The sequence below is a fragment of the Mustela lutreola genome, chromosome 3 (assembly GCF_030435805.1).
Source record: "Mustela lutreola isolate mMusLut2 chromosome 3, mMusLut2.pri, whole genome shotgun sequence".
Taxonomy (NCBI): Eukaryota; Metazoa; Chordata; class Mammalia; order Carnivora; family Mustelidae; genus Mustela; species Mustela lutreola.
In genome coordinates, this window is record NC_081292.1 from 201,958,342 (window position 1) to 201,970,843 (window position 12,502).

Genomic DNA, 12,502 nt, shown 5'->3' on the forward strand with positions numbered 1-12,502 from the left:
GCCATCTCCATGAGCCTTTGGATTTCTTCCTCTACATGATTTGGGCATCTTAATATCATTGAATATAGACTACCAATGGGTCTGAGTTTTGGCTAGCCAATTAAACAAACCATTAGAGTCACTTTCAATGTATGAACGAACACATTAAATCCAGGCTTTACAGTAAAGGCACCCATATCAACAAATTTAGCCCAATCCTTTGCTCTTTTTTGGAAACTTGACCAAAAACTGTTCAGTCTTTCACAAAATCATGTCACCTCTGACAAGACCAATGTCGATATTTGAGTTGCTAATACAACACACTTACAGTGGTCTGTCCTTATAGTTCTCTCATTCACAATGGTTCTACATACATGTGTAAGCATCTTACTATTTATTTTGTCTTCTAATACAAAGTTAATGACGAATCGTTTTCCTTTTATTTTACCTTTATTATATCATTAAGAGATTATATTGATTTCTTGGGAAATTTGCATAGGTAGTTAATTATCTATGAATTTCATTTCAGGACAGTAAGGGGAGTATTACAAACTAGTTACAAAAAGGAGTTGATGGGTCTGATACAGTTGGGAACAGCTCCCTCCTCCTCCTTTTAAATTGGGCTTAAAGAAATTGGGGCGCCTGGGTGGCTCAGTGGGTTAAGCCTCTGCCTTCGGCTTGGGTCATGATCTCAGGGTCCTGGCCCCACATCAGGATCTCTGCTCAGCAGGGAATCTGCTCCCCTTGCCCCCCGCCAGCCTCTCTGCCTGCTTGTGATCTCTGCCAAATAAATAAAATAAAATAAAATAAGAAATTACACATAGGCACAGCCATGTTGAACCGAAGTGGGTAGTGAGTGCATTTGTAGATTCAATTACTTGTTATCATTCTTCTGCAAGGTAGCTATGCTTCAGTGGAGAATTCTGTGTCCTATTCCGTTTACTTACAGAGCCACGCAGGGTGATATTAGTACAAATACCAAGGACAGTGGTGAAGAGCTGCCTCCATATGCAACAGATGCGATCTATTTCGCGTTTGAAGGAGGACTTGAGGAGAAAAACGTTCTGTGAGCATTACTAAAGGCAGAGGAGTGGAAGCCAGGGGCCTGCTTCCTTAGCTCCCTTGTCTGTGTGATCTGAGTCACACAACGCCACGGTCAGGTAATAAAGATGGGGATGCTGAGCAGATGCTACCACTCCCTTCTCCCTTTCCCGCTCTTGATCTTTGGAGAGGCTCTGGAAGTAGGGATGGAGAGTCCACATTTGGTCTGTGAGTGAACGGAAGGTAGGTATTTGGTCTTAATCCAGAACCGCAGCTGCGTTTGCTGCTCAAGGCAGGTTTGCTTTGTGGCATGCCAGGGGCACAGGGGGCTACCTGGGAGCGGTCCCCCAACCTGCTTCCCTACTTAACTCTTCCTCCTCCGGAACCTCAGCTCTTGGCACTTTCACAGGGAAGCTGCCCTCACCCACCAGTCGGGGTCTGGTTCCTTTGGCACGGATTTCCTTTGGAAGCATCCCCCGCGCCCCTACCCCTTACCCGTGGTGATTACATTCAGGAGTTGTAACCTTTTACTTCCTGCAGGACACCCACTAAGACTAGGTACCTTCCCTGTTCGTGCTCCCTGCCTTTCCTACCGTGCCAGCTGGTGTGTGGTACAAAGCAGGCACGCAGTACATAGTTGTTGAATGAATAAATGTTTGCTCCAAATTCCAGAAGTGTCGACACTTACTACGGCTGATGCACATTCCACTGTCTCTGTAGCCCATGGGGCTCGAGAGCCAAGTGTTCTCTTTGCTGAAGAGCGCGCTAACTGGATTTTGTAGAAATGAGTCAGGACGGAGACAACACTCAAAAGCCCCATTAATTCAAGACTTCTAATTTAGGACTTCTTTTCTTCTCCAGTCACTCTGTCCCCCCCCCCCCACCCCCCATCTCCCCAGCTCAAAACCCAGCGTTTGAACTTAGCGATGGAGTCGCGTGCGCGTCCCGCTGGAAGGTAGGGGGAAGGCGGGGTGGGAAGGCTGGAGCCCCGTCCGCCACCTCCCAAGGGCTGGACGAACGCTCGTCAAGAGAGACAGTGGGTCCAGGGCCTCCCGCCTTAAACAAAGAAAGCCCCAGAACTACACCCCCGACCTAGGTGGGATAGTCCGTTGGAGCGCCGGGCAGTCGGGGTGGAGGAGGGTGACTGACCCAAGGTCTCGGGTGAGAGGTCAGGTCAGAGCGGTGGCCTGTGAGCGGCGACTCCCCGGGGCTTGTGTCTGCAAGGGCTCGCTCGTCAGGCTGCGCCCGCGTGTGTCCGCGTGTGTCCGCTGGGGCTGGGAGGGGGGCGGGGGGCGCGCTCAGCCCCGGGGCCGGGGTGGGGCGTCCCTCGGCGCCGGCGCCTTCGCCCTTGCGGCCGCGGGGCCGGGGCGCCAGGGCGCCGCGTGCAGGCGCCGAAAGCAGGCGGCGGTGTGGCCCCGCGGCGCGGCGCGGCGGGCGCGCTCGGGGGGCGGCGGGCTGCGAGGCCCGGCTGCGGGCGGCAGGAGGCAGCGTCGGCCCGGGCGGCGCGGCGGCGAGCGAGCCCGCGCGCGGTGATGTCAGTGGCGGCCCGGCTGGCAGCGGCCGGCACTTCCTGTATGCGGGCGGGCGGGCGCGGCGGCCAGCCCCGGCGGCCCGCGGCAGCCTCTCGGCGGGAGGAGGCGGCGGCGGGGGAGGAGCAGGGGGAGGGCTGTCAAATTCGGGAGCCGGATCTGGTCCCCGTGCCCCGGCCGTCCCCTCCGCTCCGCCGGCCGCCGGCGTGACATCCGCGGGCCGGGGACCTGCGCGCGCGCCCGGGGCGGAAGAATGGCAGTGCTCAAACTCGCCGACCAGGTAGGGGGCGGCGGCGCCGGCGGGCGGGACGCGCGGGCGCGGGGCGGCGCGGAGCCCCGGCGGGGGGATGGGGGGGCGCGGCGCGGAGCTGTTTACTCGGGCGGAGCGCGGGGTGCGAGCGGCCGCCTGGGCTCCAGGGCCGGCGGCTGCGGCTCTCCTCCCCGCGCCGTCCCCGCCCTGGGCCGTCGGAACTGCGCGCTCCGCTCGGTGCTCCGCGGCGCGCCCGAGGGCAGGGGCAGGGGCGGGCGGGCGCCGGGCGCGGCGGGGCGGGGGGTGCCGCGGTGCGGGGCTGCGCGGGGCTGCGCGGCCGAGCGCGGGGTGCGTCGTCCGCGGGCCCGGGCTGCGCCGGGGGAGGGGAGGCTCGAGGTGCGCCTCCGGCCCCTGCGGCGCTGCGCAGCGCGGGCTCCGCCGAGCGAGGCCGGCCGCGGGGAGGCTCGTCCGCGCCGCCGGAAGGAGGGCGCGGGACGGAGGGAGAAGGGCTCGCCGCCCGGGACCCTTCCCCGAGCCGAGCGGAGACCGGGCCCGACCGCGGCTCCGGTGGGGTCGAGCCGGCTTCATCCGTTTGACGTGACAGCGGGACTTCCTCTTTAGCAGCCGAGGCTGCGTGTGCGCGGGGCGCGGCGGGGACCCTCGGAGAAGGCGCTTGTGGTTGTGGCCGGCGTCTCCCGGGAGAAGGCGAAGTCCGGGCTCGGCTCCCCGCGGCGGACCACCCTCCCTGTCCGTGGGGGTCGCGCGGTTGCTCTCCCGGCGCCGACGCCGCGCAGGGCCGCTTCGGAGTCCCGGTGCGGGGAAGCGCGGTGATCTGCGGACTCGCGGGCAGCCCGGCCGCGGCTCTGGGGATGCAAACACCCACCTCCGCAGACTTCGCCGCTCTTAGGACGTCGACCCTCCCAGGCGCCCAACCAAGTTGCGCGGCCAAACTCTGCAGCTCCCTTCCCGAAAAAAAGGGAACGGCTTGCTTCTTCTCCTGCCATTTATTCAGGGGGCAGCGAAGTGAACCCTGTTCGGGGGTCCTGGTAGGTGCAGACGCAAGTCTGGACGTTGACACCCCATCAAACGTGCCATTCCTTGGTATGAAGCATCGCCTCCCACTCGAATGCTTGTCATTTGCTGCCTTGCCGCTACCAGGTAGAATCCACCAGAACATTCTGCACTTTAGATGCAGTCAGTCACCAGAATGATTTGCTCTTTTATCCATTAGATTCAAAATTTTGCTTTGTTTTCCCCTACGCATTTACAGGCTTTTTTTTTTTTTTTTTTTTTTGAGGAGAGATCACTGAATTAGCATTCATCTTCTCCTTACATTTAGCTGGAAGAACAGCTGGTACCTAGGGGGACTCGACTTGTTCCCACTGGTTCCAGAGCATTTAAAAGTGTTTGTGAGTTGATATTAGGTTCCTCTCCACCTTTTTTGGTCACATGCTTTGACAACTGTTAGACATTTGCTTTTTAAAACATCTTCCAGTTTTACTCGGCCTGCTCATGCCATCCTAGCTACTCCAAGTTACTATACTTGTCTCTTAATTCCTGAAACTTCAAAGTACAAGACGGGAATCTAAGAGGCATTATTGTTGTAATCACACACACAGCAGAATTTCACATGGAATTTTAGTGTGGGGAGAGGTGCTGAAGACAATCTTAGCTCACGTCCTTTATTTATTTATTTTATTTTTAAAAAAGATTTTATCTATTCACTTGACAGAGAGAGACACAGTGAGAGACGGAGCAGGCTTCTCACCAAGCAGGGAGCCTGATGCGGGGCTCCATCCCAGGACCCTGGGATCATGGCAGATGCTTAACCACTGAACCACCCTGGCGCCCCCCAAGTCCTTTCTTTTTTTAAATGGAAAACCTGAGATCTGAAGACGTGAAGCAGGTGTTCCTCAGGGACCACAGCTGCTGGCCTGTGTTGCTGAAACTAGCTTCTGTCCTGTCCCCTGCCTTCCAGGCTTCTGGGCTTTTGCTAGAGGATGTAAGACACCTCTGGCTTCTCCTTGGATGTGTTGAAAGGGTTACAAGAAGGCATCTTCACCTAAATCAAGATGAGCACTAGGGGAACGTGTATTTCTTGGTCTTAGAAAGAAAGGACGTTATTCTTGGGGACTTAGGAGAGTAGGACTTTCAAAGATGAAATGTTTCTGACCAACCTCTCCTCCCTTCCCCAAAGGAACTAGTATCGCTATGGAGAAACGAGCCCTATAGGCTGCGTTTGGGTCCGTCTCCAACTGCATAAAAGGGATCTAAGGAGTTCTAAGGTTCAGGAGCATCTAAGAATTGCCATCCTGTCTTGGGACAAGGCCACACGGAGCCTGGGTGAGGAGGTGGTCTGGGCTGGGTGGAGCTGTGAGCAACGGAGGTTTCTATGTGGCTTTGGGTCCAGGAAATGTGTGGTCTTTCTTGCCTTATATAGTCTTACCTTTCAGTTTGAAACTGAATTCTTAGATGCTGCTTCATAACCTCACCGGAGGCTTAAAAACCCTTTGCTTGAGTTCCGGCTGCAAGAGTTTTGCTCCATCATTGTGGGGAGGGGGCTGCCTGGTGGGAGTCACTGCTTCTTCCGCAGAGTTTGTAGAGGAGTGCCGGACTTGCTGGTCAGCTGCTGGCGAAACAGCCCCTTCTCCGTCCCTCCGTCATTGCTGAAGGTCCTATCTGTGAGCTGGTTCTCGATTTTTCCACCATGGCTCTTGGATTTGTAGCTTGATACCCCAATTTCCCCGACCCATTCTTACTGTTGATAAGCTGAATCACAAGCTGTCTTGGTTTGTTTTTAAACATGCCTAAAGGAAAGAATGCAAGAGGATGACATTTCCTGTCCTGCTGAAGCTGGGGGCAGGAGCTCGCTGGGTTGATGGCGGTCACTTCGTGAAGAGTCAGTCCCGCTCTGGCATCTCGGCCGGTAGTGCACGAGGAGGGACCGTGTTTTCTGAAACTCTGTTTTGGGATAGTTTAAAAAAGGGAGAGGCAGGTGTGGTTTTTAGTTTTATTTATTTATTTTTTTTTACTATGAGAGGGAACTGGGAGCTGTTGCTACAAACAAACTTAGCATTTAGCACTTCTGCATTTGTAACTGTGTCTCTTCTGTTTTCCTCTTCCCACAGCACACATCATTTTTCTTGTAGTATTATGGGGACCAGTCATCCTGGTTTGCTAGAACTGAGGGGTTTCCCAAGATGTGGTACTTTCGGTGCTAAAGCTGGGAAAATTCTAGGCCAACCACGATGAGCTGGTCACCTTGCGCAGCATAGAACGTACTCACTCGCGTAATTAATATAATAATGTGATTATTTCATCCTAGATGGACCTTAGGAGGTTTCTTAAATCTTTGATAAAGTGAGGTGATTTTACATTTGGGAGAGAAAGTTCTGTTTCATACAGATGTAATGCATTTTAGCTCAAGATGGCCATGAAACTCTTTGCAATTTGATTTGCGATTCAACTTCTGGGGGCTGCTTTTGATGTCTGGTTAAGGCGTTCCAGTGATTTTAAGTGTCTAGGCCTGTCTTCGGCCACCCCCCCTCACCCCCCAAAACAGGTTTTCAGAGTTCTGAAGCCAGAATGGTAAGTTCTCTTGGATCTTTGAAATGTTCACTGTTCTCACCTGAATTTGCTGTTGACAGCAGAATGTCACCTCCATCTCAGGGGCTGCCTGTAGACAAACTGTTCCAGCAGGTGGCCCTTCTTTGAGCTTCCTGCCTGGAGGCCTTCTGGCTAGGTGTCCCCTTGCCAAGCCCTAGCTCACACTCGAGTCACCCATCTCCTTGCCAAAGGCAGTGAGTGGCTGGCAGCTGTGGCAGTGGCAAGAAGCAGAAATCCTGTAACTCTGAAAACAGGATTTCTAGCTCATAGTGTGGGGCCTCGGGACGTGTTGTGTACCTCATAGGGCCGCCCTCATTCTACCGTTGCTCACAAGGGCACTGGGTTTACAGCAAACACGCTGCTGCGGTCCTGCCTTCAGCAAAGAAGAAGGGGAAAGAAAGGCTTTATTTTTTGGACCCTTCTTTAGTTGTTTTGGGATCCAGTCACATGACTGGGGAGTGTACTTGAGGGCTGGTGTTTCCTGGCAGAGACCTAATAATGCCTTACATTTATTGGGATCTTGTATGTCAGGCCCTTGCTGTGAATCATCTCTCTTCACCCTCACAGCCTCACTAGGAAGTTGGAGGCCGTGTGATTCCTATTTTATAGATGAGAAAACGAGAATAGAGAGGCCAACTGACTTGTTGAATGTCATACACCCACTAAGGAGCACCCTGTCCTACCCTGGCAGTCTGATTGCCCAGGTGGGGCTCTAACCACAAGGCCCTACTTTCAGTGGTTGAAAGGTCAGTGTGGTTGTAGGACCCGTGGATGCCTGTTCTTCTTTCCCGAAAGCCATCAGGCGAGCTTTACCCTGCAGTCCTCCTTGCTCTCGGGGCCAGACCCGGAGTCAGGCGCTGCTCTCTGTGCTCTGTGGGCCTGGCGTATCCTGTTCCTCTCTCCAGCCCCCTGCCGTGCTGGAAGACCTGTTGATGGGTGGCCCCGGGGATTTTTTCTGGGTCATTAGTAAATACACTATGATCGCTATAGAAAAGTCAGAATGCTGGATACACACAAAAAAAGTTAAAACCGTCTGTAGTCTCTGTTCAGAACTATTCCTAACGTCTTGATACAGAAGGAAACTTCTAGTACCTAGGTAGAGTCTTTAAACCTTCCACAAAATGCTATCAGTATCTTTTTCTTGACCACAAAGCTAACAACTATGCTGTCTGGACCAGTGATTTTTCCAAATAAACCAAATTTTTGCATCTCTTAAATAAATGACTGGCTGCTCTGGTATAAACCCAGCAGAACATGCTTTTTTTTTTTTTTTTTTAAGATTTCAACTTTTACTTCCTCTTTTTCTCTAAATAGAGAGTAAATATAAACTCCAAAAAGCACAGTTGTTTGTGCCAGAAACAGGACTGAATCATTCTTTAAAAAGATTTCTGTTTCAACAACATAACCGTGAGTTTCCTGTAGGCCAAAATATAACATGAAATAATTTAAAAAATAAGGAAGAGCTGGAGAAAGCTAATCCTGTGGTTTTGAAACTTGGTAAGCTATGGCTCTCCTTTATTATTATTATTATTATTGTTTGTTTTTGTTTTGTTTTTTAAAGTAAGCTCTTTGAACTCACCACCCTGAGATCAAGTCACATGTTCTACCCACTTGGCCAGCCAGGTGCCCCTTATGGCACTCCTTTTTGTTTTCCTCAAAGAAGATTCCATGTTGAAGGTCAAGGTATAAGAGATTGGTGACAGTAGTGATCCCTGAGCCCCTTTCAAAGATTATTTGGCATCAGGGAGGGCCCATGGTGTGAGGGGCGCTGGGTGTTACATTATTGAACACTACACCTGAAACTGATGATGTACTATATGTTGGCTAATTGAATTTAAGTAAAAAAAAAAGACACAAAGATTATTTGGGTTTAGTATTATTTAAAAGCCCCTTTGTATGAGAAAACTACTGGTTCCTAACTCAGTGTTTCTTTCCTGACCCATCGTGTTCTCCAAAAACAAAGATTTATAAGTGTTTGTAGATGGGTAGGAGTGACATAGGATTTGGATGGCCGTATCATTTTTATTCATTCTGGGACAGCTTTGAGATGATGCGGGTTCTACTGAATATTAAGCTGGGGAAACAGGTGTGAAGCAGGCCTGTGCCAGGTAAACCTGGACACACCGTCACACTACAGACACTGTGTGCTCACCCCAGGCTTGACAGTAAGCGGACGAGTGACCAGTAGACTAGTCGCTCTCTTTGGAGTGAGATGTACGCTGGCGCAGGTGCTACAAAGCTTGCTTTCTCACCTTGTGCGAGGCCAGAGTCGGCCACCAGCTTCCGTCTCATCCATCAGTTCAGACCCGTTGGGTGAGGGGCTGTGGGACACTCTGGCTCTGGGAGCTGAGGATGGGGACACGGATGATGAGTGACCGGTGTTCGCCAGGGTATGAGGTAAGGGAGGGGTGGCCTCTGTTGTGTGTTAGCAACCCTTGGCAGGTCCCATTAGGCCCTGCCGGCCTCATGTCCTTCTTTGTAGAAGGAAGAGGTTGGACCGGATGCCTTTCAGGTGCCTGGGCCCCTCCCGCTCCCTCCGTGACTCAGTCCCTCTGCTGACGGTTTGTACTGGAATCTTCACAGACACGGCCGTGGAGGTTGTATTTGCTGATGAGCTCCAGTTTTATTTTCTAGGTAACAAAGTCAAACAGTTAAATTCGGATTCCAGAAGAACGTTGTAACCAGCATCAATGATTTAGGAACTGATTTCCGCCCTGTGGCCTCTACTCCCCCTCCATTGGGTAGATCACGTGAGGTTATATATTCTGTAAAGCATCCGTTTGATTGATTCTTTCTTTAGCAGCCTTTTAGCAACACCGTATTTGCCTTCTGCTTGACTTCAGAGGCTGAGAGAACAGGTATTGTCTCTCATCCGTGTTCAAGCCTGTAAAAAAGTCGGTAGTCCAAGAGGTTGGAATTAATGATCATGACTCTAGGTTTTCATTATGAGGTTCATACTTTTAAAGGATCTTTTTATTTGTCTCCCCTTTTGAAACTGAAAATTTATTTACCACTCTGTTCGTTGGACGAAGCAAATAGGAAGTACATAGTCTGTCTTTGGGCTTTTTCAGACTTTGCTAAGGCAATCGTGCTTGCTTGTATTTCTCCGTCTTCTGTGTCTCTAATGCCCTCACCCCCACCCTGTGAGTCCTGAGCATCCCAGTGGAACTTTCTAAGGTATCTTTAGTACCAGGAGACCATTTTGCCCCAGGGGAGCCTCCAGAGCTCTTGGTAAAACTAGAGGGATTTTTAGAAACATCTGAGGCCTAGACATGCAAAATTTCCCCACAGTTCCAATCTGTCTCAAAGGTTTTAGTGTTAAAAAAAAAAAAAAAAAGGTTTCAGTGATAAATTGCTTTTGTTTGTTTTCAGAATAATACTAGATGGCAACCATAGACAGGGTTTCTACTCATGGTTCTTTTTCTGATAGTTGTATGGCTCTGGGCAAGTCCTGGCCTTCGTTTCTGTGTCAAATGGGACTGGATGGGTGGAGATTCCTCTACATTCTTTCAAGTTCTAACTGTCTAACAGAATACTACAGGTACCTCGTCTGAACTCATGGAATCTGGTTTTTGAAAAGTATCTGCCTTCCGTGAACTTCTGTTCTCTCCCTCCCCCCTTACCCCCAACCCAGGGGGATTGGCTGCAGCTGGAGTTGACCAGGTCTGAGACCCACACCCCACGCCCTGCCTAAAGGTCAGGGGTCCTTTCCCCAAGACTGTCATCCGGCATCTGCAGCAGCTGGTTTCCAGGGAGGGACACAGCCCTGGGACAGCTCTCAGTGCAGCCCTGTGAGAATTCCCTGGGGCTTCGTGCAGAGCGAGGGGAGCAGGCCTCGCAGACCCTGTGTTTGTCTGCTGTGAGCTGTGCAGAGCTGGTGCCTACTTCAGCATTGCTCCGAGATGCTGCATTAGCCAAAGTCCTGGGGTCTCCCCTAATCCCATTTTACTGAACTCCCTAATAACATCTGGGTCTAACAAGTCCATTTTCCCAGAGATTGGGTGCAATGACACAGGGACCACAGACTTTCTCGAGGAGGGAATTCCCACTCGCAGCGAACAGTCTCTGTACGTGTGGACACACTCAGCCTGCAGAAGCTTGTTTTGCTGTGTAAGACTGGCAAGATGAGGGAAAGACAGGAAGGAGAAGTTCAGGTAAGCAGGGACAAACCAGCCAGCCCACTGTCGATAAACTATGGCCTCCAGAAGCCAGGGGTGCCTCGACCCCAGGGCTGAGCAGGATGGCTTGTTGAGTTTGGGAAAGAAAAGATCAGAATTCGTAGTTCTTTTAGAACCCTTTAAAATATTCCTTTTTTTGTATTTTGAATATATGTTGTACCCGGTACTATAAAAATCCTCTTCGTTCTACTTCCACTTTTGACCACCTGGCCGAACCGGCTCGCAGACGGCTGGTGCGGCGGCCGACCTGCTCACCCGGCCCTGACGCTCTGCTCCCAGCCTGGCGGCCGGAGCCCCGGACTCTGATGCCCACATCGCGTCTGTCCCCCGCCCAGCCCCTCCCAGCCCTTCCCAGCCCACACAGAGGAAAAGCCGATGTCGTAGAGTGGCCCCCCAGGCCCCTCCACTCGCCTGCCCGGCCCCGTCTCCTCCTGCCTCTCCCCTCCCTGACCCCCGTCCGCATCGGCCTCCTCCCGGATCACTGAGCGGCCAGGCGCCCTCCCGCCTGTGGGCCCTTGAAGTTCCTGCTGCCTGTGAAGCTCTTCCCCACACCGCACGCCCAGCCGCACCCCTTTCAGATCTTTACTCTCACGGAGTCCTTGCCTGACCTCGCTCTGTCAGCGGCCGACGCCACATTTCCTGTCCCCTTCCTTTATTTCCTCTCCGTAGGACATGTCCCTCCTACCATATATTTTATCTTTTTGTAAAAATAAAAACTTACGTGTAGAAGAGATACGAATAACAGGGCAAGAGTTTTTTGTTGTTTTGTTAGCTTGGTTCATTCGCTGCTAAAACTTCAGCACTTAGAAACGATATAAGGCACATAGTAAATGCCCAATAAATTGAATGATATTAATCGAACGATATAAACATATATGTGTGTGTATGTATATGTCTACATGTTCAAAGGTTTTTGCTCATTAGGTGCTCAAACAAAAAGAAACTTACAAATACTTCCGTAAACAGAGCTCCTATCTGTACACTGGGATGTTGGATTTCCATGAAATTTGGAGTAATCGTTCTGCCTCATCAAAAGATAAAAGATCACACATTGTCTTCTTTTCTGGTTATATTTCTTCTCTTGTTAAATTGAACTTTTGGTGGTAGGGATGGGTTAGCACCATAGTTGGTTCCCAGTAGGTTCCATTTCTTTATAGGGGAGAAGTCAGAGTGACACTAGGGAAGAGGAGATGTGGACCCCAGATTTTACAGGGAGGGACGCACAGACACATGGCAAAGTGGGTCGTCTTTTATGTATTCAGGCAATCAAAGTCTGTTTCGTAAACTTCATTTCCAAGGCAGTGAGTCTGGGGGAGTTTTCTGCTCCCCCTCTTTGCACAAAGGATAAGAACAGGTGCAGGAAAATGGTTAGAAACCAGAGAGAGAATTGGGGAGGAGGAGTTAGGACAATAATCATGCCTGATGTTATTTATCCCGACAACATCTCTACAAAGGAGGGACCGTCACCGTTGCCCTTAAGAGAGGAGGTAAACGAGAGCTGAGAGATTAAGTAGTCTCTTGGGGGTCACAGGACTCTGGGGTTCACATCCGCACAAGCTTGTCTCCAAGGTGCACATTCTTAGCTGCTGTGCTTCTGGCCTCTGGAGACGGGCGCAGTGCCACAAGAGGCTCTTTTCCTCGTGGAGCTCACAGTGTTGGCAGAGATAGTGTTGCAGGCCTCGTGCACGGAGGGCTGTCGTCAGATGGTCACTGAAGGCATGTGGCATGTGAAGCAGCTACCGAGCCAGGTGGAGGGCAGGTTTAGAGGACATTCTGAGGGCACTCGTGAGGGACGACGGAAGTCCCTCACGAAGTCCCCAGACGGGCGCAGTTGCTAAGAAAGGCGTTAGGGAGCTGGAGGGAGTCGCGTGATCCTTGAGGAAGGGAGTGGTTTAGACCCAGACCAGGGAGGCAGCCCA

At 51.6% G+C, this 12,502-nt stretch overlaps 1 protein-coding gene across 6 annotated transcripts in view; it reads left to right on the forward strand.

The window, feature by feature from the left end:
* Positions 1-2,556: 2,556 nt before the first annotated feature.
* ANKRD44 (ankyrin repeat domain 44) overlaps positions 2,557-12,502 on the forward strand; it is a 318,146-nt gene continuing 308,200 nt past the window's right edge. For all 6 annotated transcript variants that reach the window (XM_059168514.1, XM_059168518.1, XM_059168517.1 and 3 more), the window contains exon 1: positions 2,557-2,829. In XM_059168514.1, the coding sequence (XP_059024497.1) occupies positions 2,803-2,829 (27 nt within the window). In that variant the 5' untranslated portion in view covers positions 2,557-2,802. The remainder of the gene's footprint in view (positions 2,830-12,502) is intronic.